Below are 23591 nucleotides of genomic sequence, written 5' to 3'. Positions count from 1 at the left end.
ATTTATAGACTGTTAAAATGCTGGGAGAATAAAAAGGTCTCCACCTGGCGTCTAAAAGCATATAATGTAGCGGCCAAGCGAACCTCCTTAGGGAGCTCATTCCACAGCCGGGGTGCCACAGCAGAGAAGGCCCTGCTCCTGGTAGCCACTAGTAGCAAAAGGAAGTCCTGCCACCATAACTGATCTGGTAATAATTGCCTGATTAAGAAATTTAGCAACTTGTTCGGTGGTACGCTTATCTTGAGCCTGTAAAAGGACCGACATAAGGATCACGGACGATCGTCCAAGTTATCGTTGCGTGAAAGGATGGATAAGGGCTTTTCTTGCTTCCTGATAGAAGCTGCAGTTGAATAATACATGGGAGATAGATTCCACCTCCTTGTTGTTACAGGGGCAGATAGTGGAACTTTCCCAAATCTGCCCTCCATTACCCTAGAAGGCATAGCATTAAGCCTTGCTAGGGAAAATGCCCTCCTATATTTGGGTATAGATAACCAGCTTAAATACGGAGGTACACTGTTTTGGTCATGATCCCGTAGCCCCAAGGTATACGGGGAACATGGGCCCCGTGCAGTTTGCTGTAGCTCCTGTGTATCAATGTCCAGGAGTCTCTGCTTAATGATCCTTTTGGCGCTACCCAGGTCCAGGGATAATAGATGGTCATGGGAGAGCCCTATGGTGGTAAGTTTTAGCTGAATTGCTTTCACCCATGGAGATTTATAAGAGTCCGACCAGACCATGGAGGTGAGCGAATTAGGGATAGGACTTAAATTGCAACGGAGGCAGAAATAGAGTGTATGTATCCACCCTATACATTTTAGGGTACTCAGCCCAACTTCCAGATTTAAGACTGCACTAGCAACACATCTTGGAACTCCAAATATTGGCCTTAGAAAGGAAGATTGAACACCTTCCAGTTAGTTCTTATAAAGAGGAAGCCACATCGGGGCACCAAATAGAAATTGGGACACCATCTTTGCAGCATTATTATTATTATTATTATTATTATTATTATTATTATTATTATTATTATTGCATTTGTATACCGCCCCACAGCCGAGGTGGTTTACATAAGCTAAAAAACCCTTAAAAACAATATACAAAAATTAAAACCCACAAAAACATACAATATACACATACATGTAACAGCTTTTAAAAAAACACTATGAGCCTAAAAAAACCCAGACCCAGGCTAATTACGTATTGTTAAATGCCTGGGAGAAGAGAAAAGCATTAATGGAAGTATAGCTTCCAAATCACGTGAGGTACTGGTTCCTCTCTATTTGGCCCTGGTTAGGCCTCATCTAGAGTATTGTGTCCAGTTCTGGGCTCCACAATTCAAGAAGGACGCAGACAAGCTGGAGCGTGTTTGGAGGAGGGCAACCAGGATGATCAGGGGTCTGGAAACAAAGCCCTATGAAGAGAGACTGAAAGAACTGGGCATGTTGAGCCTGGAGAAGTGAAGATTGAGGGGAGGCATGAGAGCACTCTTCAAATACTTAAAAGGTTGTCACACAGAGGAGGGCCAGGATCTCTTCTCGATCCTCCCAGAGTGCAGGACACGGAATAACGGGCTCAAGATAAAGGAAGCCAGATCCCAATAGAGTCCAGTGCTGTGCAGGATTACACAGTCATGCTCATTACACAGAGGAGGGCCAGGATCTCTTCTCGATCCTACCAGAGTGCAGGACATGGAATAACGGGCTCAAGTTAAAGGAAGCCAGATTCCAGCTGGACATCAGGAAAAACTTCCTGACTATTAGAGCAGTACGACAATGGAATCAGTTACCTAGGGAGTTTGTGGGCTCTCCCACACTAGAGGCCTTCAAGAGGCAGCTGGACAACCATCTGTCAAGGATGCTTTCGGGTGGATTCCTGCATTGAGCAGGGGGTTGGACTCGATGGCCTTGTAGGCCCCTTCCAACTCTGCTATTCTATGATTCTATGATTCTAAGTGTGTCCTTATTTTCGTGCGTGATAAGAAGAGAAGATTGTGGGGAGACATGATAGCACTCTTCAATTACTTAAAAGGTTGTCACACAGAGGAGGGCCAGGATCTTTTCTTGATCCTCCCAGAGTGCAGGACACAGAATAACGGAATAACGGGCTCAAGTTAAAGGAAGCCAGATTCCAGCTGGACATCAGGAAAAACTTCCTGACTGTTAGAGCAGTACGACAATGGAATCAGTTGCCTGGTGAGGTTGTGTTCTCCCACACTAGAGGCTTTCAAGAGGCAGCTGGACAACCATCTGTCAGGGATGCTTTAGGGTGGATTCCTGCATTGAGCAGGGGGTTGGACTCGTTGGCCTTGTAGGCCCCTTCCAACTCTGCTATTCTATGATTCTATGAAAAGTCTTGACCTGGCGCTGAAAAGATAACAGTGTTGGTGCCAAGGTGGGCGTCGTCAGGGAGGTTGTTCCACAATTGGGGGGCCACCACAGAGAAGTCCCTCTCTCTCGTTGCCGTCCTCCGAACTTCCCTCGGAGCATGCACCCGGAGGAGGGCCTTCGATGTTGAGCGTAGTGTATGGGTAGGATCATATAGTGTTGCTCTCTTAAAAAAAAAAGTTACTTGAAGATGCAAAGTGTCACAGAGGCCACAACTTTCCTCTAGGCTAGAGATTTGGCTCAAGAGCCCTGAGTGTTCACGCTGCCTCAGTGTGATCCAAATACGAGGTTGGTTTAAACACAGAGTAACTCACAAGGGAGTTCCTGGAGAGTTCTGTGCCGTCAAGATGAATATCTGATCTGTGGCTTCCATCCTGAAACGTTTCGCTTTCTTTGGACAGACATGAAAGGCGTCCATGCTTTCATATGGTGTGCCTTGCGGGTGTTTGAAGTCTTGAGGGTCTTATCAAAGGCGATTTACAAGTCCTTCCTCTGCCCCAATAATCTGAACCCTTTTGTTCTAATTTTAGGCCAAGATGTTGTTTTCAAGTGCCTTGGAGAAAACATACTCCAGAATGCTTTTGAAGGCTACAATGCGTGTATCTTTGCCTATGGACAGACGGGTAAGCTGAGAAAAGAGACACGTTTCTGGTTATCTAACATTATGCTTTAACAGGTTTGTCCGGCCTTCCCCCCTATAAAACAGCACAGAAAAGAATAAATCCTCATATGGCTTTGGCACCACAATTAGGGTGACCCTATGGAAAGGAGGACAGGGCTCCTGTCGCTTTAACAGTTGTATCAAAAAGGGAAATTCAGCAGGTGTCATTTGTACGTATGCAGCACCTGGCGAAATTCCCTCTTCATCACAACAGTTAAAGCTGCAGGAGCCCTTCCTTCTTGACCAAATACAAAAGAAGGCAGGGCTCCTGCAGCTTTAACTGTTGCGATGAAAAGGGAATTTCACCAAGTGCTGCATGTGTACAAATGGCACCTGCTGAAATTCCCTTTTCTATATAAAGATACAGGAGCCCTGGCCTCCTTTCTAACCACAATAGATGGAGTGGTACGTCACACTGTACTCTTCCCTCTGAGACTAGCTCTAAACTGCAGACCTCATGGCCACAATATCTCACCTAGTTTTTGGACGTTTCTGTTCTTCCCCTGTTTTTTACCACCTAGCTTGATGAAGAATCCTGGAGAACCCGAAAGCTTGCTCACTCTCTTGCGGCATTTTGAGTGGTCCTAATGGATATTGCCCAACAATGGGTTTTGGATCCCTTGGGTAGCTTTCCTTTGCTAGTATGGTGTTGCACTCATCCTTGCAAGGTGAGCCCATGCCACACCCCTTGGGGAGAGTTGCAGATTTGGGGGGTGTTTTGGGGGGCTGCAGCAGGAAGGAAAGGGAAGGAAAACTCAGAATTAGCCGCTGGCGTTTGGTGAAGGGAGGGGCTGCCTTCAGTCTTGCATGGACTACTCTTTTTTCAATAAAAAATTATTATCCCAATAGAGTCCAGTGCTGTGCAGGATTACACAGTCATGCTCATTACACAGAGGAGGGCCAGGATCTCTTTTCGATCCTCCCAGAGTGCAGGACACGGAATAACGGGCTCAAGTTAAAGGAAGGCAGATTCCAGCTGGACATCAGGAAAAACTTCCTGACGGTTAGAGCAGTACGACAATGGAACCAGTTACCTAGGGAGGTTGTGGGCTCTCCCACACTAGAGACATTCAAGAGGCAGATGGACAACCATCTGTCAGGGATGCTTTGGGGTGGATTCCTGCATTGAGCAGGGGGTTGGACTCGATGGCCTTGTAGGCCCCTTCCAACTCTGCTATTCTATGATTCTGTGAAATCACGCGAATATGTCCCATTTGCAATCCCACATGCGAGCAGCAGTGCTTCCCCCCCAAGAAATGTTTGCACTTTGAAACATGCATTTTTCAAGAAATACAGATGTTCACGCTTTAGTCCGTGGGTGGAAAGTGCTCACTTTTGGAAAATAAACACAAAAGGCACACTTTTCCCATTGAATGAGCCGACCAAGAGATTGAAAATGGGAGGCAGCCAAACTGAGCTTGAACGTGGTTTTGGGGGCATTTAGGTAAGCTCAAAACCTGCTGGTTCTCCCATCCCTAGTCGCAGTTATGACATGTGTGTGTATGGGGTGGGTGGGTGGGACAGGACTGAAAATTCCCTCTCCTGCCCATCAAACTTTGACAGGTTTTTAATGTGAATAAATGGTGAACCCACGAGTAGGAGCTCTGGGATATTTGTTACGTACAGATGCAGCAAAACACTGCCCTTGACTTACTCACCTGCCGGGATTCATTCCCACATCACCATCTCCTGCCCACCCAGGGACTGTTCCTGACTCAAGCGCAGCTTTACCAGAAGAGGGAGAGGCAGCAGATAGGACAAGTCCCATGCTCCCCAGTTTAATTTGAGCAATGAGTTTTATTTCGGTGTGTTGCTGCTTTTCTGTGGTGGCAGAAAGCAAAGACGGTGATAGTTTATTAACGAGGCTGGGTCTGTAACCTGTTTAACTTCCCCAAATTCAATTAAACGTAACACAATTCCTAGAAACTGCAGCAGTTTATTTACACTTCGTAGGGCTGGGAAAGTCAGGTCTCAGCCCATTGATGTTTGTGCAAGAGTGCATCTACCCGCTGAGCCTCTTCCGTGAATTCAGGAGAATTTTGTTTCTTCTTTTGCCCTCTAACTATTAAATGACCCTTGATGTTCTAAATCTTCTTGGGGACTTGTTTATAAAGCTGCTGAAAAGCTCTTCCTTTATCTCTGGGTAGCCCTAACCTAGGGTGACCCTATGAAAAGGAGGACATGGCTCCTGTATCTTTAACAGTCGCATAGAAAAGGATATTTCAGCAGGTGTCATTTGTATATATGGAGAACCTGGTGAAATTCCCTCTTCATCACAACAGTTAAAGCTGCAGGAGCTATACTAGAGTGACCAGCTTTAAAAGAGGGCAGGGCACCTGCAGCTTTCACTGTTGTGATGAAGAGGAAATTTCACCAGGTTCCCCATATATACAAATGACACCTGCTGAAATGTCCTATTATTATTATTATTATTATTATTATTATTATTATTATTATTTATATAGCACCATCAATGTACATGGTGCTGTACAGAGTAAAACAGTAAATAGCGGGACCCTGCCGCATAGGCTTACATTCTAATAAAACCATGATAAAACAATAAGGAGGGGAAGAGAATGCAAACAGGCACAGGGTAGGGTAAACAGGCACAGGGTAGGGTAAAACTAACAGTATAAAGTCAGAACAAAATCAAGTTTTAAAAGCGTTAGGAAAAAGAAAAGTTTTTAGCTGAGCTTTAAAAGCTGCGGTTGAGCTTGTAGTTCTCAAATGTTCTGGAAGAGCGATCCAGGCGTAAGGGGCAGCAGAAGAAAATGGACGAAGCCGAGCAAGGGAAGTAGAGACCCTTGGGCAGATGAGAAACATGGCATTAGAGGAGTGAAGAGCATGAGCGGGGCAATAGTGTGAGATGAGAGAGGAGAGATAGGAAGGAGTTTTCAATACAACTGTTAAAGATACAGGAGCCTTGTCCTCCTTTTCATATGGTCACCCTACCTAACCCTAACCCTAACCTCTGCCTTCCTTAAAATATGATTCCATCCTTATCGGTGCAGGGTCTGGAAAATCTTACACGATGATGGGCACAGCCGACCAGCCTGGACTGATTCCTCGTCTCTGCAGCACTCTCTTCGAAAGAGCCCAGAAAGAGGAGAGCGAGGAGCAGAGTTTTAAAGTGGAGGTGTCCTACATGGAGATTTACAACGAGAAAGTCAGAGATCTGCTGGACCCAAAGGGGTAAGGAGGACTTTGGCGAAGGCTGAAAATGCAGGCGACCTGGCCATCTAGTCATTTGAAGGGCATGGAGGCCTCCTCCCTTCCTGCATTCCTCAGAGCAAGGGGAGGCAGCTGAAGTAACTTGTCCTGGAGGAAGATTTGTTTATGGGGGAGAGCTGTCGCTCAGTGGTAGAACACATCCTTTGCCTGCTAAAGGTACCAGATTCAACCTCCAGCATCTGGAGCCACTGTGGTGTAGTGGCTAGAGTGTCGGACTAGGAGTCGGGAGATCCGGGTTCTAGTCCCCACTCAGCCATGGAAACCCAACGGGTGACTTTGGGCCAATCACAGACTCTCAGCCCAGCCTACCTCACAGGGTTGTTGTTGTGAGGTTTAAAATGAGAAGAGGTAGAGAATTCTGTACGCCACCTTCAGTTCCTTGCAGGAAAAAAAAGCAGGATATAAATGCAATAATAAATGAATAAAATAAATAAATCTCCTGGTGGGGCTGGAAAAGAATCCTGCCTGGGACACTACAGACCCGCTAGTCATCATTTTGTCATCAGTATGGAGCAGGATGGCCCAGTGGTTTGATTCAGAACTGGGCAACTTCGCACGTGCCTAGTAATTCAGGAGGCACTGAGACTTGACGTGGGAAATCCATGATCAGGATCTCCCGTGTTTTTTTAAAAAGTTAACGGCAGCCTTTGGGACTTCCAGTCAGATGGGTGTCATGGCGCTGGGCAGAGAGGGTTAATCTCAATGACATTTCCCTCTTGTGGGCGGGGGGAAGATACAGGTCTCTTCCCTGTATGGCTGTCGTGTCTAGCTCTGCTCCCCCTGGGTTGGAAGAAGGTGTTTCAGGTGATCAATCAGAATCAGACTCTGAAGTAGAGGAGTCGGTGCCAGAAACAGGCCAGCCTGTACCAGTGGGGAAGAAAGCTGTCACGGGCTCTTCACCAGCTGGGAATGTACCCTCTCCAGAGCTTATCTTCTCAAGGGCAAACAATACACAGTCAGTGGGAAGCCAATATTCTTCCGAGGGGAAGGGCACCGACAGGTTAGCCAATCCTAGACTACCCCGCAGACTAAAACGGGCGGAGCTAAAGGAAGGCGAGAGAAAGTCAGCCCGGCTGGCATCCCGTTAGAAGCTGCCTCAGAACTAGTCTCTCTGAAGTTGGGAAAGGGCTTCCCATTCTTCTTAAAAGGACAATTGTCTCGCTTAGTTTGCGTCGTTTTGCCTAGGGGAAAGTTCCTAGAGATTAGGCTCTCTTCAGGTGAGAAGAGATGTTTATTGCTTGAATAAAGCTTTTTAGATTATTTAGCGGACCTCGTTATTGTCTCCCAAGAAGGCAGGAGATTTTGAGAAACACGACAGTGGCATAGCTTTTGAGTCTCAGGAGAGGCAGGGGTGGGGGGATCTAAATAGGCTCAAAAGTTGCTCCAGTACACAAAACAAGCTAACCTGTTTTGCTTTCTTTTTATTCCTCGGGACCAACGTAACCTCTGCCTTGCATGTACTTGAACATCAAGAACCATGAATAGTAGTTCACTTCGACTTCACTGTTCATTTGGCAAGGGGTTTGCCGTCCTTATCTCTTCCATCTGTTTGCTAACATTGTACAACTGCATTTTTCTTGTAACGCCTTGCGCAACGCGAGTTACTTCCCGCAAGCTGGGTGCTGAAAGTGTTTGGCAAAATATGCCTTGACTTGAAACACAGTGGGTGCATTCGAGCCAGAGTTAAACACCCTAAGATTTCCAGAGGAACGATTGAACGTGCCGGAGCCTCCTTTTTGGAAATCAAAGCAACTTAGGCCGTTGCTAGAGGAGGACTTAGCCCGGTGTGAGGCCCGGGCTCCCTGCTGTGCATCCAGTTGACGCACAGGGGATCCCGGGGTCAGGCCGGGCTAAGTCCTCCCTTGACCTGGGATAACCGGATCCGCTTATGGCCCGGCTTTTCTGCAGCCCTGGGCTGAGGCCAGGGCTGTGGAAGGTCTAGTGACTTCTGTGGCTTTTCCCGGTGGCTGCTCGCTTACTCGCGAGTAGCTGGGAGAAGTCGCGCACTGGGCACAGCATTCCATAGGAGCGCCATGCCCATCGGGCCGGGGGGGGGATCACCGGGGGGGGAGATGGGGGCCTGGGGAAAGAGCAGACTCGGCAGGAGAGATGGGGGGGGAAGAGCGGAGCCAGGGTGGGGAGATCACAGACGGGGGGGGGGGCGCGGAGGGGGCATCGGACATGGTAGGCGGGTGATCGGGTGGGCAAGGTGAGTGGGCTGGCGAATGGGCAGGGGGGGCATCAGACATGGCGGACGGGGGGGAAGAATGGGGCCAGGGCATGGCGAGCGGGGACGAGCATGGCGAGCGGGTGGAGGACAAGCGAGCGGGCAGGGGGGCATCAGACATTGTGGGGGGAGAAATCAGGGGCAGGGGGAGCGGGGAACCTTTTATTTTTTAAAAAAAAAACTACTTATTTTTCCGTTGGTGCACTCCTGCGCACATGGCCCTTTAAGATGAAAAAAACTGGAGGACGCGATGGGGCTTCCCCTTGCCCCGTCGCGTGTTTACGTCTAGCTAGGGGCGACGGCCCGCGCCAGCTGCAGCGCGGCCTTGCCCCGACTCCCCACCGGATTATCAGGTAGGTCTAGCAAGGCCCATAGAAGCGCTCGACTCTGGCTGGATCTTGCCCGACGTTTGAAAGAAAAGTAACGCCTTGTTCTATGTTTGCTTCTGCAACAGGAGCCGCCAGTCCTTAAAAGTCAGGGAGCACAACGTGTATGGACCTTACGTAGACGGGCTTTCGAAACTGGCTGTGGCCAGTTACAAGGTAAACAAAGCAATTGTAATGGGCCCGTTCTAATAACGTTCAATGAGATCCTCATCCTCATCATCACAAATTTAGTTGTGTGCCATTTTTCTGCAAGCGTTTCTGCCCAAAGCAGGTTATGATACATTTACTTATTTATTTATTTATTTATTTATTTATTTATTGCACTTCTATACCGCTCCCATAGCCAAGGCTCTCTGGGCGGTTCACAGAAATTCTAAAACTGATATAAAAACGAGTATACAAAATTTAAAATCCTAAAACACAGAACATACACACATAAAGCATTAAAATCCGTTAAAAAAAACCCTAAACATGTGGGTGATTAAGATGCGCCGCCATATGCCTGGGCAAAGAGGAAAGTCTTAACCTGGCGCCAGAAAGATAGCAGCGTTGGTGCCAGGCGAGCCTCGTCAGGGAGATCATTCCACAGTCTGGGGGCCACCACCAAAAAGGCCCTGTCCATAAGGAAAAGCACACACCAGTGGCTCAGCGCAGATGTAACAATCCCAGTCTGGTTAAAGGGATGCAGAAACAGAGGCCTGGGGCTCTCTTGGGTCCATGCCCAGCCCTCTGGGCTTCCCCAAATAGACATGCACCCTTCCCTTCCTCCCTGCTCAATCATTTGGTTGTTTTTCAGCTTTTGTGCAGTTTTTCCCCCATTTTAAAAGGTTGAAATGCCTCTCCTAAGGCTGGCAGCTAGCGCCTTAAGCTAAACTGTGCTGCTACTTAAGCCCTGCCCCCTTTTGCCTTTGGCTCCACCCCCTTTGCATTTGGCCCTGTCCATCACTGGACTGCGGCCCTCAAGAGCTTCTTAGAATCATAGAATAGCAGAGTTGGAAAGGACCTACAAGGCCATCGAGTCCAACTCTCTGCTCAATGCAGGAATCCACCCTAAAGCATCCCTGACAGATGCTTGTCCAGCTGCCTCTTGAAGGCCTCGAGTGTGGGAGAGGCCACAACCTCCCTAGGTAACTGGTTCCATTGTCGTACTGCTCTAACAGTCAGGAAGTTTTTCCTGCTTTCCAGCTGGAATCTGTCTTCCTGTAACTTGAGCTCGTTATTCCGTGTCCTGCACTCTGGGAGGATCGAGAAGAGATCCTGGCCCTCCTCTGTGTGACCACCTTTTAAGTATTTGAAGAGTGCTATTGGTCTGTCAGGATCTGGCCTTTTGTCCCCAGTGTGGGGGACTGGGTTTTGTAGCCTGGATCATGGGAATGAGTTGTGTGTCCCTATGTGCTCACCCCTGCCCTTCCTCCCCTCATATGATTGGCTTCTCTGATGCTAAGGGTGCAATCCCATGCATGTTCAGACAGAAAAAAGTCCTACAACTCCCATCATTCCCCAGCCAGCTTGCTTAGACAGAAAAAAAATTCTACAACTTACAACATTTCCCAGCCAGCATGGCTGGCTGGGGAATCTTAGGACTTTTAGGACTTGTTTCCTATCCAAACTGGCCTAGGATTACACCTGTAGTTTCTTAACGAAGTATCGGGGCTTCCGATCTGTTTTAAGCATTGCTGAGAAACCAGGATCTGATCCCACCCTTCTCATTTATGAGAGCCGTCAGCAACACAAAGCTGTACACCTCCCTTTCAGATATAAAGATCAGTCGTACAGCTTCTTCTTCTTCTTCTTCTTCTTCTTCTTCTTCTTCTTCTTATTATTATTATTATTATTATTATTATTATTATTATTATTATTATTATCCCGCCTTTTGCCCAATACTGGGCTTCAAGGCGGCCTTACAAAGTTTAAAACATATATATATAGTGTGTGTGTGTGTGTGTGTGTGTGTGTGTATACGTTTTTAAAAACACACAACAAAATAATAAGTCATTAACATACAGGGGTGGGGGCAGATTACTCTCCAAAGGCCTGCTGGAACAAACAAGTTTTAGCCTGCTTCCGAAAGCCCATCAAGGAGGGAGCCAGTCTAGCTTCCCCGGGAAGAGAGTTCCAGAGCACTGGAGCAGCCACCGAGAAGGCCCTGTCCCATGTTCCCACCAAGCACTCCTGTGAAGATGGTGGGACTGAAAGAAGGGCCTCGCCAGAAGATCTCAAAGCATGGGCAGGCTCATAAGGGAGAATACGGTCTTTCAGATAACCTGGACCCAAGCCATATAGGGCTTTGTAGGTCATAACCAGCACTTTGAATTGTGCCCAGAAACAGACTGAAAGTCAGTGGAGCTGTTTTAACAGGGGAGCTGTTTTTCCTTAGCCTATCCTAAGCAAACAGCTTAGACAACAGGCGCGAGTCCATATAACTGAATGTCTCTCCGTGGGGGAAACTCCCTGCACATAGAAAATTAGTCTGTCAGGGAGAAAGGGTTCTAGGGAAGTTCCCTCTGGTTTTCTAATTTACTGTGTGGTGTGTTTGTGTGGGTACATACTCCCGTATGTACCTGCTCCAACCCTAAGGTCATCCTCAGGGTCCTTCTCCGCGAGCCCCTGCCAAAGGAAGTGAGGCAGGTGGCTACCAGGAGCAGGGCCTTCTCTGCTGTGGCACCCCGGCTGTGGAATGAGCTCCCTAAGGAGGTTCGCTTGGCACCTACATTATATGCTTTTAGACGCCAGGTGAAGACCTTTTTATTCTCCCAGCATTTTAACAGTCTATAAATAAATTTTAACTTGGTGTTTTAAATTTGTAATTTTGCATTGCTGCTGTTTTTATCTGGTTGAGCTTTTATATTGTATTTTATATTATGGTTTTATACTGTTGTTTTATACTTTGAATGTTTTTAATTTTTGTGAACCGCCCAGAGAGCTCCGGCTATTGGGCAGTATAGAAATGTAATAAATAAATTTATTTTATTTATTTATTTATTACATTTCTATTCCGCCCAATAGCCGGAGCTCTCTGGGCGGTTCACAAAAATATTCCAGTCTTCCTCAATCTGCTTCCCTCTGGGTGCTTTGGACTACAACTCCCATCATTCCTGACAGTTGGCCATGCTATCTTGGGCTGATGGGAGTTGAAGTCCACAATGTCTGGAGGGCACCAGGTTGGGGAAGGCTAGTATAGTTCAACTCATGCAATCCCCCCCCCCCCCCCCCACCAGCCTGCAGTCTGTGCTCTTAAGTCAGGCCTGGCCGAGAACTGTCTGCTTGAGCGGCCGTGATTTTCCAAGATCCCACTGATGCAGCTTTCTACTTAAGATACTTGAAGTGCTTTGCCTTTAACACGCTGCTGTCTTTCCACGGATGGGACGCCTCCTTGCAGCGATGCCCTTATGGAGCTCATGAACTGCACTTAAAATATTTATAGCTCCGTGGCTTGTAAGGCATGCGAAAATCACCTGTGCGCCTCATTTCTCTCTCTCCCCCCCCCCCCCCATAGAGATTACGGATATGATATACAGTAGAGGTTGCACATAAAGGCCTTGCAGAACTGCTCCATTCCCTCAGTCTTTTTTTTTTTTTAATTGCAAAACCAGTTTAGCAAGAATCATGCCAGGCCTATTTGCAGAAGGCTAGCCATAGCCTTAAGTGCCTAAGGATTATTATTATTTGCAGATGACAAAAAATTGGGTGGGATAGCTAATACCCTGGAAGACAGAAACAAACTTCAAAGTGATCTTGATAGGCTGGAGTGCTGGGATGAAAACAACAGAATGACATTTAATAGGGATAAATGCCAAGTTCTACATCTAGGAAATAGAAACCAAATGCACAGTTACAAGATGGGGGATACTTGGCTCAGCAATACTACTAATGAGAAGGATCTTGGAATTGTTGTAGATCGCAAGCTGAATATGAGCCAACAGTGTGATATGGCTGCAAGAAAGGCCAATGCTATTTTGGGCTGCATTAATAGAAGTATAGCTTCCAAATCACGTGAGGTACTGGTTCCTCTCTATTCGGCCCTGGTTAGGCCTCATCTAGAGTATTGCGTCCAGTTCTGGGCTCCACAATTCAAGAAGGACGCAGACAAGCTGGAGCGGGTTCAGAGGAGGGCAACCAGGATGATCAGGGGCCTGGAAACAAAACCCTATGAAGAGGGACTGAAACAACTGGGCATGTTTAGCCTGGAGAAGAGAAGATTGAGGGGAGACATGATAGCACTCTTCAAATACTTCAAAGGTTGTCACACAAAGGAAGGCCAGGATCTCTTCTCGATCCTCCCAGAGTGTAGGACACGGAATAACGGGCTCAAGATAAAGGAAGCCAGATTCCAGCTGGACATCAGGAAAAACTTCCTGACTGTTAGAGCAGTATGACAATGGAACCAGTTCCCTAGGGAGGTTGTGGGCTCTCCCACACTAGAGGCCTTCAAGAGGCAGCTGGACAACCCTCTGTCAGGGATGCTTTAGGGTGGATTCCTTCATTGAACAGGGGGTTGGACTCGATGGCCTTGTAGGCCCCTTCCAACTCTGCTATTCTATGATTCTATTATTATTTATTTATATAGCACTATCAGTGTACATTGTGCTGTACAGAGTAAAACAATAAAATAGCAACACCCTGCCGCATAGGCTTACTTTCTAATAGAATCATAATAAAACAATAAGAAGGGGAAGAGAATGCACCAAACAGGCACAGGGTAGAGTAAAACTAACAGTATAAAAGTAAGATCAAAATCAAGTTTTAAAAGCTTTAGAAAAAAGAAAAGTTTTTAGCTGAGCTTTAAAAACTGTGATTTGAACTTGTAGTTCGCAAATGTTCTGGATAGTTTGCAATAGAAAGGACGTGGTGCCTGGTTGCATTTCCAACGTCAGAGTTAAAGCAAATAAGCAAAGCAAACAAATTAACTCCCACTAAATCCAGGAACCTAGGAAGCTGCCTTACAATAGGTCTGACTTATATTGGTCCATTTAGTTCAGCCTTCCCCAGCCAGGTGTGTTGGACTACAACTCCCAGTATCCACCAGCCAGCGTGAACAACTACAAGCCCAGGCCATGTGCACTTTGCTTTGCTTTGCTTTGCTTTGCTCCTGCTTCTCATTCCCATCTCTGGAGTAATCTAAAATGCCAATAAAGAGGAAGAGGGTGTCCTTGAACATACGCAGAGTGCTTCCCCCTCGCTATTGGGAAGCTGCAGACAGCCCCTTCACATCTCAAGTCACACAGCATGATTCCAGGTTACTTGTGCCGGGGTACATTTCATTTTAAATATCAAGCATGAAGCAAAATGCAGTCAGCCCAGCTCCTTTGGAGATGGGGCAGAATTTAACTTCGAACTCAAAGCTTGTTTAACTGTGAGCTCAAGGTGGTTTTTTACTTGGTTTTGTTTTTTGCTGTGAGCTAATTTTTGGTGGGCCAGCTAACTTCTATTCATAGAAGAAGGAATCCATAGCTTCTTCTCTCTGCCCCGACATAGAATGATAGAATAGCAGAGTTGGAAGGGGTCTCTAAGGCCATCGAGTCCAACCCCCTGCTCAATGCAGGAATCCACCTTAAAGCATCCCTGACAGATGGTTGTCCAGCTGCCTCTTGAAGGCCTCTAGTGTGGGAGAGCCCACAGGCAAGGGCAAACCGAAGGACAGAGTAGACATGATATACTGTCCAGTTCTGGGCTCCACAATTCAAGAAGGACGCAGACAAGCTGGAGCGTGTTCAGAGGAGGGCAACCAGGTTGATCAGGGGTCTGGAAACAAAGCCCTATGAAGAGAGACTGAAAGAACTGGGCATGTTTAGCCTGGAGAAGAGAAGATTGAGGGGAGACATGATAGCACTCTTCAAATATTTAAAAGGTTGTCACACAGAAGAGGGACAGGATCTGTTCTTGATCCTCCCAGAGTGCAGGACACGGAATAACGGGCTCAAGATAAAGGAAGCCAGATTCCAGCTGGACATCAGGAAAAACTTCCTGACTGTTAGAGCAGTAGGACAATGGAATCAGTTACCTAGGTAGGTTGTGGGCTCTCCCACACTAGAGGCCTTCCAGAGGCAGCTGGACAAGCCTCTGTCAGGGATGCTTTAGGGTGGATTCCTGCATTGAGCAGGGGGTTGGACTCGATGGCCTTGTAGGCCCCTTCCAACACTGCTATTCTATGATTCTATGTAGCCATTGCCCACTGGTTTTCTCAGGGCATTTCTGAATGAGTGTAGGAGTTCGAAGCCCTTTAATCCTTTGGCTCCAATTAGAGATGCGTGACAATTTCATTTTTATTCACAAAACATGTGAGCATGCCTCGTTTGAAGTTCTGAACGCAAGCCTGTGAGCAGGGGGTTGGACTTGATGGCCTTGTAGGCCCCTTCCAACTCTGCTATTCTATGATTCTATTATTCAATTGGGTGGTATGGAATATAATACATGGAATGAAATGAGAGACCAGTGCTGTAGAGAGATGTGGGGTGGTGATGGCCACTGCATAACGGTGAAACAGCAGTCAGAGTCAAGGAGTCCTTCCTCGTGTATTTAAGCTGTGCCTGCCTTGCTGTAGTTCTCAATGTCTTTGCTTTCCATCCTGTCTTTTCCTTAGGATATAGAGTCTTTGATGTCTGAAGGCAATAAATCTCGGACAGTCGCCGCGACCAACATGAACGAAGAGAGCAGTCGATCCCACGCAGTGTTCAAGATCATCCTCACGCACACATTGTACGACGTAAAATCAGGGGTGAGTTCTGGAATTCTGCACCCTGGAAGCCGGAAAAGGATCCCGGGATGTGTTCATAGAATCATAGAATAGCAGAGTTGGAAGGGGCCTACAAGGCCATCGAGTCCAACCCCCTGCTCAATGCAGGAATCCACCCTAAAGCATCCCTGACAGATGGTTGTCCAGCTGCCTCTTGAAGGCCTCTAGTGTGGGAAAGCCCACAACCTCCCTAGGTAACCGGTTCCATTGTCGTACTGCTCTAACAGTCAGGAAGTTTTTCCTGATGTCCAGCTGGAATCTGGCTTCCTTTGACTTGAGTCCATTATTCCATGTCCTGCACTCTGGGAGGATCGAGAAGAGATCCTGGCCCTCCTCTGTGTGACAACCTTTTAAGTATTTGAAGAGTGCTTGAAGAGTTTGTATTGGCAAACTGTAGTTTATAGGCTCACTAAATTTATTGGCACACTGATGACAACACAGCATTCCTGGTTACTTTATTGTAACCCTGGGGACTGACAAAATAGCCGAATCTCTCATAATTACACTTTAGAGAGACTTAAACGTATGGGGTAACTGAGATGAAGGGGCAGTGGACAAATAAAAGGCTACCTGGCTGCACATCAGGAAAAACTTCCTGGCTGTTAGAGCAGTACGACAATGGAATCAGTTACCTAGGGAGGTTGTGGGCTCTCCCACACTAGAGGCCTTCAAGAGGCAGCTGGACAACCATCTGTCAGGGATGCTTTGAGGTGGATTCCTGCATTGAGCAGGGGGTTGGACTCAATGGCCTTATAGGCCCCTTCTAACTCTACTGTTCTATGATTCTACTAGCATTTTACTCTTGGTTTACTGCTGGGGTCGTCTTTGGTGGTAGTACATCATTAGCACAAATCTATGTACTCCTAGAAGGTCCTGCAAGGTTAGCCTTTTATTTGTCCGCTCCCCCTTCATCTCAGTTACCCCATACGTTTAAGTCTCCCTAAAGTGTAATTATGAGAGATTCGGCTATTTTGTCAGTCCCCAGGGGGCAATAAAGTAACCAGGAATGCTGTGTGGTCATCCGTGTGCCAATAAATTTAAACTTGCCACAGCCTTGGTGGAGACTATGTTCTTTTTCGGTTTTATTGTCCTGTGATTCCCCTCCCTTTCTGGCATTGGTCTCCGCCTAGATGGGCGAATCACGCTCTGTGACCACCCCGCCGTCCGTTCTGCCTAGAGAATCCCGTAAAAGCAAGAGCTGCGTTGCCAGCCAAGCCTCCGGCACCATTGATCCATTGAGTCTGTCACTTTTTGAGCAGAGTGTGAAGAAATGGATTCTGAGGGGCTAGGACGGTTAGTCTGTCGCAGCAAAAACTACAAAGAGCCGTAGAGCCGGGAGTGGTCTTGTAGGCTATTCTAGTCCAACTCTACTCACAGGCATTTGGCAGCCTACGATGGGGCACTGTAGGGTGTGTGGGTTTTTTTAAAAAAATCAGATCCTCGTAGTTTTATTGTCAATTGTTTTAAATTTTTGAACGTTAAAAGGTTTTGTATTGTGTTTTATCTTGCTGTGAACTGTCTGGATAGCTTTGGCGGCATAGAAACGTAATAAATGATTGAATGAATGTAATGCATAAATGAAGGAAAGAACAAAATCCCTGCTTAATGCATTGAGTTCAGAGCAAGATGAATAAAATGGTCTAGAGTTAGAGTATCCCCAAGAGATGGCTGTCCATCCTCTTCGTGAAGCCCCTCCGTGAGGGAGGGAGTCTGGGCACTTTGATGACCACCTGGTTATTGTGGCACAAGCTTTTGCTAGGCCAGAGGCATAAACTTTTCATTGGCATAAGTATTTTGTGAAAGAGAGAGAGAGAGAGACCCTTCCCCCTTCTTTCGGTACTCAGGGTATATATACTGCTGTCTGTCTGTCTGTCTGTCTGTCTCTCTCTCTCTCTCTCTCTCTGGCCGTAGCTAGACCTGAGGTTTATCCCAGGTTTGTCCTGGGGTCAAACCTGTTCATCTAAGTGCCACACAGGGCGTCCAGCGCTCAGGCAGGGACGAACCCGGGATGATCCTGGGATAAACCTTAGTTCGAGCTACGGCCTCTCTCTCTCTCTCTCTCTCTCTCTCTCTCTTTTTCTCACACACACACACATGCACACAGAGGGTCAGTTCAGACAACATGTTTCTCAACAGTTGTTTTAGAACTCCACGGTTGAGTTTTTACACCACCGCTGAGAAATGTGTTGTCTGGCAGGAAAACTCCACCCCACAGTGTTCTTGTTTTTTGGAAAACACTCAACGCTGAATGTTCACTCTGTGCAGAGGAGAGTTCCTGCACAACCAGTGTGTTGTGTAAAGGGTCTGTGCAGTTTTCCGTTGCGTTGCGTTGACTTTTCCCATTGGCTACAGAGTTCCCTGGCAAGAGCGGTGAAAGGAGCGAGCGCTGCTCTAGGAGAGCTGTCGGGATTGGTGGTTTTTTTTGCTGCAATGGCTGATGGGATACCATTGGGAGGAACCGGGGGGAGGAGAGAGGGCGGAGGAACTGTCAATCAAACGTCGCAATGGATTTCATTTGACTCCACAGTAGCCCACAGTCACACAACGATGGAGTTAGAACATGTTGTGTGGGGATCCCTTCCTAAAAACTCAACCGTTGAGTGGAATTTTCACACTGTGTTGTCTTATCGTGTTGTCTGAACTGAGCCCCCACACACACACTTTCCCTTTCTCACTATCTTGCTCAGATGACCATTTTATTCTTCTCCCAGAGTGAGCTCTGCCTCACTTTGAAAGCTGCTGTCATAATGAACGTGTAGGTCTTTAAAGTCACACAGGACTTAAGAAACAGATTGACCCAGTTTTGCATTCAGTTTAAAGGATTCAAAGGATTTCAGGAGCGAGGGAGAGAAGGGGAAAAGTGAGACTTCAGGTGCGGGTGCCATGATGGCTTCAATAAAGAACGTGAACGGGCCCTGCACTTACAAGCAGCGGTTCATGTGGGTTTTAAAACTTCTCGTGACAGGGATGCTTTAGGGTGGATTCCTGCATTGAGCAGGGGGTTGGACTCGATGGCCTTGTAGGCCCCTTCCAACTCTGCTATTATGATTCTATGAGATCACGTCACACACACATCCACTTTGTGCATGTCAAAATGTAACATTCTTGTGTTCTTATAAATACCACACCTTCTAGGGCAGGAGAGGCCATGTGTTCAGGCAACACATTAATCCATGGTTCAACAAACAATCCACATGGTTCAAAGCAACCCACACTCAGCCAGTTGCACCGTTCAGAAGACACCTTAAACCAGCCTTCCTCAACCTGGGGCGCTCCAGATGTGTTGGACTGCATCTCCCAGAATGCCCCAGCTGGCTGGGGCATTCTGGGAGTTGTAGTCCAACACATCTGGAGCGCCCCAGGTTGAGGAAGGCTGGTTTAAACCATGGCTTTAACCACAGTGGTTAAGCCAGAAAGCTGGGTTGTGTTGAGACACCTTAAACCACGGCTTTAACCATGGTGAACAAAGCAAAAAGCCTTATTCACTGTGGTTAAAGCCATGGTTTAAGGTGTCTTCTGAATATGGCCCACTGAGCGTGAGTTAGCGTGTTGTGTGAAAAGCTCCGAATAGTTTTATTAGCCCTTTACGTCAACGTTCTTTTCTTTCTGCCCCTGATCGTCTTCTCGAGAACGATTCTGTCGCTTTCTCTTTCCAAACTGGGCGCACTGCGAACGGCGCGACTTTTTCGATATGAGCAAAGTGGGACCCTTCCAGCCTAATGCCTCAATTTCATTCCATAGACGTCCGGCGAGAAAGTGGGAAAGCTGAGCCTGGTGGATTTAGCAGGCAGCGAAAGAGCAACCAAGACGGGAGCTGCAGGTGACAGGCTGAAGGAAGGAAGCAACATCAACAAGTAAATCTTTGTTAATGAGGAACTGAACATTTCTAAACGATGAATTGGGGACATGTGACCCAACATTCTTCATTCATTCATGAGAATGACAGCAAGTGAGAGAGCTAATATTTCTGACCTCACCGCAGTAGGGTGGCCCTATGGAAAGGAGGACAGGGGCTCCTGTAGCTTCAACGGTTGTATTGAAAAGGGAATTTCAGCAGGGGTCATTTCTATGCATGCAGCACCTGGTGAAATCCCCTCTTCATCACAACAGTTAAAGCTGCAGGAGCCCTACCCTCTTTTGTAGCCGGTCAAGAGGGCACGGTTCCTGCAGCTTGAACTGTTGTGCTGAAGAGGGGATTTCACCAGGTGCTGCATGCATAGAAATGACCCCTGCTGAAATTCCCTTTTCAATACAAACATTAAAGATACAGGAGCCCTGTCCTCCTTTCCATATGGTCACCAAACACAGGAGGGGTAGTGATACCTGGGGGAAAAGATTTACCTTGATTTCTTTACATTTTCCCCCTTCTAGGGTGCTGTTCCCTTTGACTTCTTATTTTCTTCACATTCACCTTCTTATAAAAAACAAACCATCTTTATATTTTGATGTTCTCATGTCATCAGGGATTAATACCGTAGTAAGAAATTGTGAAGTTCAGAACAAAGAGGACAATTTAACAGGACCGCCCCCCTCACCTCTAAAGACTTTTTTTTCCTGGGTTCAAATTCCCTGAATGTTTGTTTTGGTGTGATCATTGTTTAAAGCTGTATGTGTTGTAAGTTAATGTTTAGGTAACTTCACTCCTAAATGCAAGAAGTCAATCACATGACTGTGGTCCTAAATGAAAGTAAAATGTAACTGTTACATGAGACCAGATGCTGCTAAGCCAATAAGTCCTTGTGCTTGCTGATACTGTTGTGATTATTATTATTTACATTTCTATATTGACCCATAGCTGAAGCTCTCTGGGAAGTTGACAAAGATTAAAAACATTAGAATCATAGAATAGCAGAGTTGGAAGGGGCCTACAAGGCCATTGAGTCCAACCCCCTGCTCAATGCAGGAATCCACCCTAAAGCATCCCTGACAGATGGTTGTCCAGCTGCCTCTTGAAGGCCTCTAGGGTGGGAGAGCCCACAACCGCCCTAGGTAACTGGTTCCATTGTTGCACTGCTCTAACAGTCAGGAAGTTTTTCCTGATGTCCAGCTGGAATCTGGCTTCCTGTAACTTGAGCTTGTTATTCCGTGTCCTGCACTCTGGGATGATAGAGAAGAGATCCTGGCCCTCCTCTGTGTGACCACCTTTTAAGTATTTGAAGAGTGCTATTGGTCTGTCAGGATCTGGCCTTTTGTCCCTAGTGTGGGGGGTTGGGTTTCGGAGCCTGGATCATACTCAGAGCCTGAATAATAGAATAGCAGAGTTGGAAGGGGCCTACAAGGCCATCGAGTCCAACCCCCTGCTCAATGCAGGAATCCACCCTAAAGCATCCCTGACAGATGGTCGTCCAGCTGCCTCTTGAAGGCCTCTAGTATAGGAGAGCCTAGGTAACTGATTCCATTGTTGTACTGCTCTAACAGTCAGGCAGAAGGAGATGTACAACAGCCAGTGCAGGAAGTGTGGGAGGAAATTCTCCAAGACTCTCCAGGAGTCAAGGAGGAATCTTCTCAGGAGCTTATTACACAGGACGCCCAGGCTCAGATATCATTCCCCCCCCGCCCCAAGCAACTCCGTCTTTGTTGGAGGGGGAGGAAACATTGGAGTTGACTCATCCCAGAGTCCGCTGCAGGGTCAAGCAGGCAGAGTTGAGAGGAGGAGGGAGGCAGTCCACTAGGTTAGCTACTCGCCAGAGGTTACAACTTGTAGACCTACCCTGAGGGAGGGATTAAGAAAAAAGTCTGTTGGGCGCTGAGGGAATCTGTCCAGTCACTTGATAGGCAACTTTCCCTTGCTTTGTTAGGCTAATTAAGCTCAGGCAACATGTTTTTCAGTGGTGGTTTTAGAACTCCACAGTGGAGTTTTTACACCACCATTGAACTGAAAAATGTGTTGTCTGACAGGAGAACTCCATGCAACTTGGAGGGTTTTTTTGAAAAACGCTCCATGTAGAATATCCACACTGTGCAGAGGAGAGGTCCTACACAACCGTTGTGTTTCGTGTTGTGTGGTGGGCTCCGTGGACTTTTCTGTTGCGTTGAGTTGACTTTTCCCACTGGCTGCAGAGTTCTCTGGCAAGAGCGGCGAAAGGAGTGAGTGCCACTCTAGGAGAGCCGCTGGGATTGTTTTTTTGCAGCAATGGCTGATGGGATACCATCAGGAGGACCAGGGGAGGAGAGAGGGCAGAGGAACGTCACAGTGGACTTTACTCACTCCTCGGTAGCCCACAGTCACACAACGGTGGAGTTAGAACGTGTTGTGTGTGGAGACCCTCCTAAAAACTCAACCGTTGAGTGGAGTTTTCACACTGCATTGACTAACGCGTTGTCTGAACTGAGCCTATATCTCCTAGCCTTCAAACTCCCTTCAGGTGTGAAGAGACGTCTATTTACTGAATAAAGTTTTGTGGATTGCATGGCAGGCCTCTTTATTGACTCGCATATCAGCGGAAGGGCTTGGAATCACAACATAGTCATATTATAATGTAAGCCCATGTGGCAGGGTGTTGCTGTTTTATTCTTTTACTATGTACATTGATGGTGCTATATAAATAATGATGATGATGATGATGATGATGATGATAATAATAATAATAATAATAATAATAATAATAATACCGTTTTGTAACATTTCCCCCCCCCCCATGCAGATCCCTCACAACTCTTGGGTTGGTCATTTCTGCCCTTGCGGATCAGGCTGCTGGCAAAAATAAGAACAAGTTCGTTCCTTATCGCGACTCGGTGCTCACCTGGCTACTCAAAGTAAGTCAACAGTTATTCAGTTTCTCAGACAAGAGCGTTAAGAGTTGTCTGCCTTGATCAGCTGGTGCCTACGCATCCCTTCTGTTCTGTTTTCGTGCTTACCAGTGCAGGACACACAGGCCTCATCTACACCAAGCAGGATATTGCACTATGAAAGCGGCATATAAAAGACAGGAGCCACACAGCTGCTTTGTGGTGATATTGGAGTGTACCGACAACTGTTGGGGCCCATGGACATATATCACATACTGCTTTCATACCGCTATATTCTGCTTGGTGTAGACAGGGCTGGGCAGAAGGGGGGGGCAGTTGGCATGGGCCTACAATTTTGAGGGGGGCTACTCCGAGTCTCCCTGGTAGAGGCAAAGGGGGACCCTTTGGTAAAGATTTGTTGATATATTAACATTGACAAGGCAAAGTTGCTTGATTTTTCTGTTGCTGATGATGAATTTGCCCAAAGAAAAGCACGTAAAGCATTTCTGAAAGTGAAGAAGTGATGTCTTATATAGAACATAGAATCATAGAATAGTAGAGTTGGAAGGGGCCTACAAGACCATCGAGTCCAACCCCCTGCTCAATGCAGGAATCCACCCTACAGCATACTTGACAGATGGTTGTCCAGCTGCCTCTTGAAGGCCTCGAGTGTGGGAGAGCCCACAACCTCCCTAGGTAACTGATTCCATTGCCGTACTGCTCTAACAGTCAGGAAGTTTTTCCTGATGTCCAGCCGGAATCTGGCTTCCTGTAACTTCCTGTAACTTGATACATCTTGAATAAAAGCGCTTGCCATTACTTTTTGTATAAATCGTTCTAGTTCATATGTATTTAGAACTGATTAAAAAATACTTAATGGGCAGTTTGAAATGGGGCCTACATTTCCCATCTGGCCCGGGGCCTATTACCAGCTTTGCCCGGTTTAGATTAGGCCACAGTTGTCTGTTTTGGGTGGAAAGCCAGTTGTAAAAGAAGGGCTGCAGCAGCAGCTCGTAAGCAACGAACTGTAGTGAGAAACTTGTAATTGTTGCAAACGTGTCTTACTTTGTAAACTGTTTTCCTGGGATAGAACCTGGTACTCTCTTCTACTTCTCAAAAATAATAATATGCTCATCTCGTGTCTCCCTTTCATGGCTTCCTGCTATCCATAATCCATAGCGGTCCGGCTGTTGAGTCAGTTCACTGACAACTGCCCACACAGCCCCAGGCCCCTTGA

General features: G+C 46.9%; 1 protein-coding gene across 2 annotated transcripts in view; it reads left to right on the top strand.

The window, feature by feature from the left end:
* Positions 1 to 23591, top strand: part of KIF13B (kinesin family member 13B) — a 227945-nt gene that overhangs the window by 96942 nt on the left and 107412 nt on the right. For both annotated transcript variants that reach the window (XM_063123720.1, XM_063123719.1), the window contains exons 5-10: positions 2918 to 3010; positions 6060 to 6240; positions 8961 to 9048; positions 15473 to 15607; positions 19367 to 19479; positions 22270 to 22381. In XM_063123720.1, coding sequence (XP_062979790.1) covers positions 2918 to 3010; positions 6060 to 6240; positions 8961 to 9048; positions 15473 to 15607; positions 19367 to 19479; positions 22270 to 22381 — 722 coding nt within the window. The remainder of the gene's footprint in view (positions 1 to 2917; positions 3011 to 6059; positions 6241 to 8960; positions 9049 to 15472; positions 15608 to 19366; positions 19480 to 22269; positions 22382 to 23591) is intronic.

The sequence above is a fragment of the Elgaria multicarinata genome, chromosome 4, assembly GCF_023053635.1.
Source record: "Elgaria multicarinata webbii isolate HBS135686 ecotype San Diego chromosome 4, rElgMul1.1.pri, whole genome shotgun sequence".
NCBI lineage: Eukaryota > Metazoa > Chordata > Lepidosauria > Squamata > Anguidae > Elgaria > Elgaria multicarinata.
The sequence above is the reverse complement of the archived record's forward strand: the minus strand, read 5'-3'. Positions and strand labels throughout refer to the sequence as shown.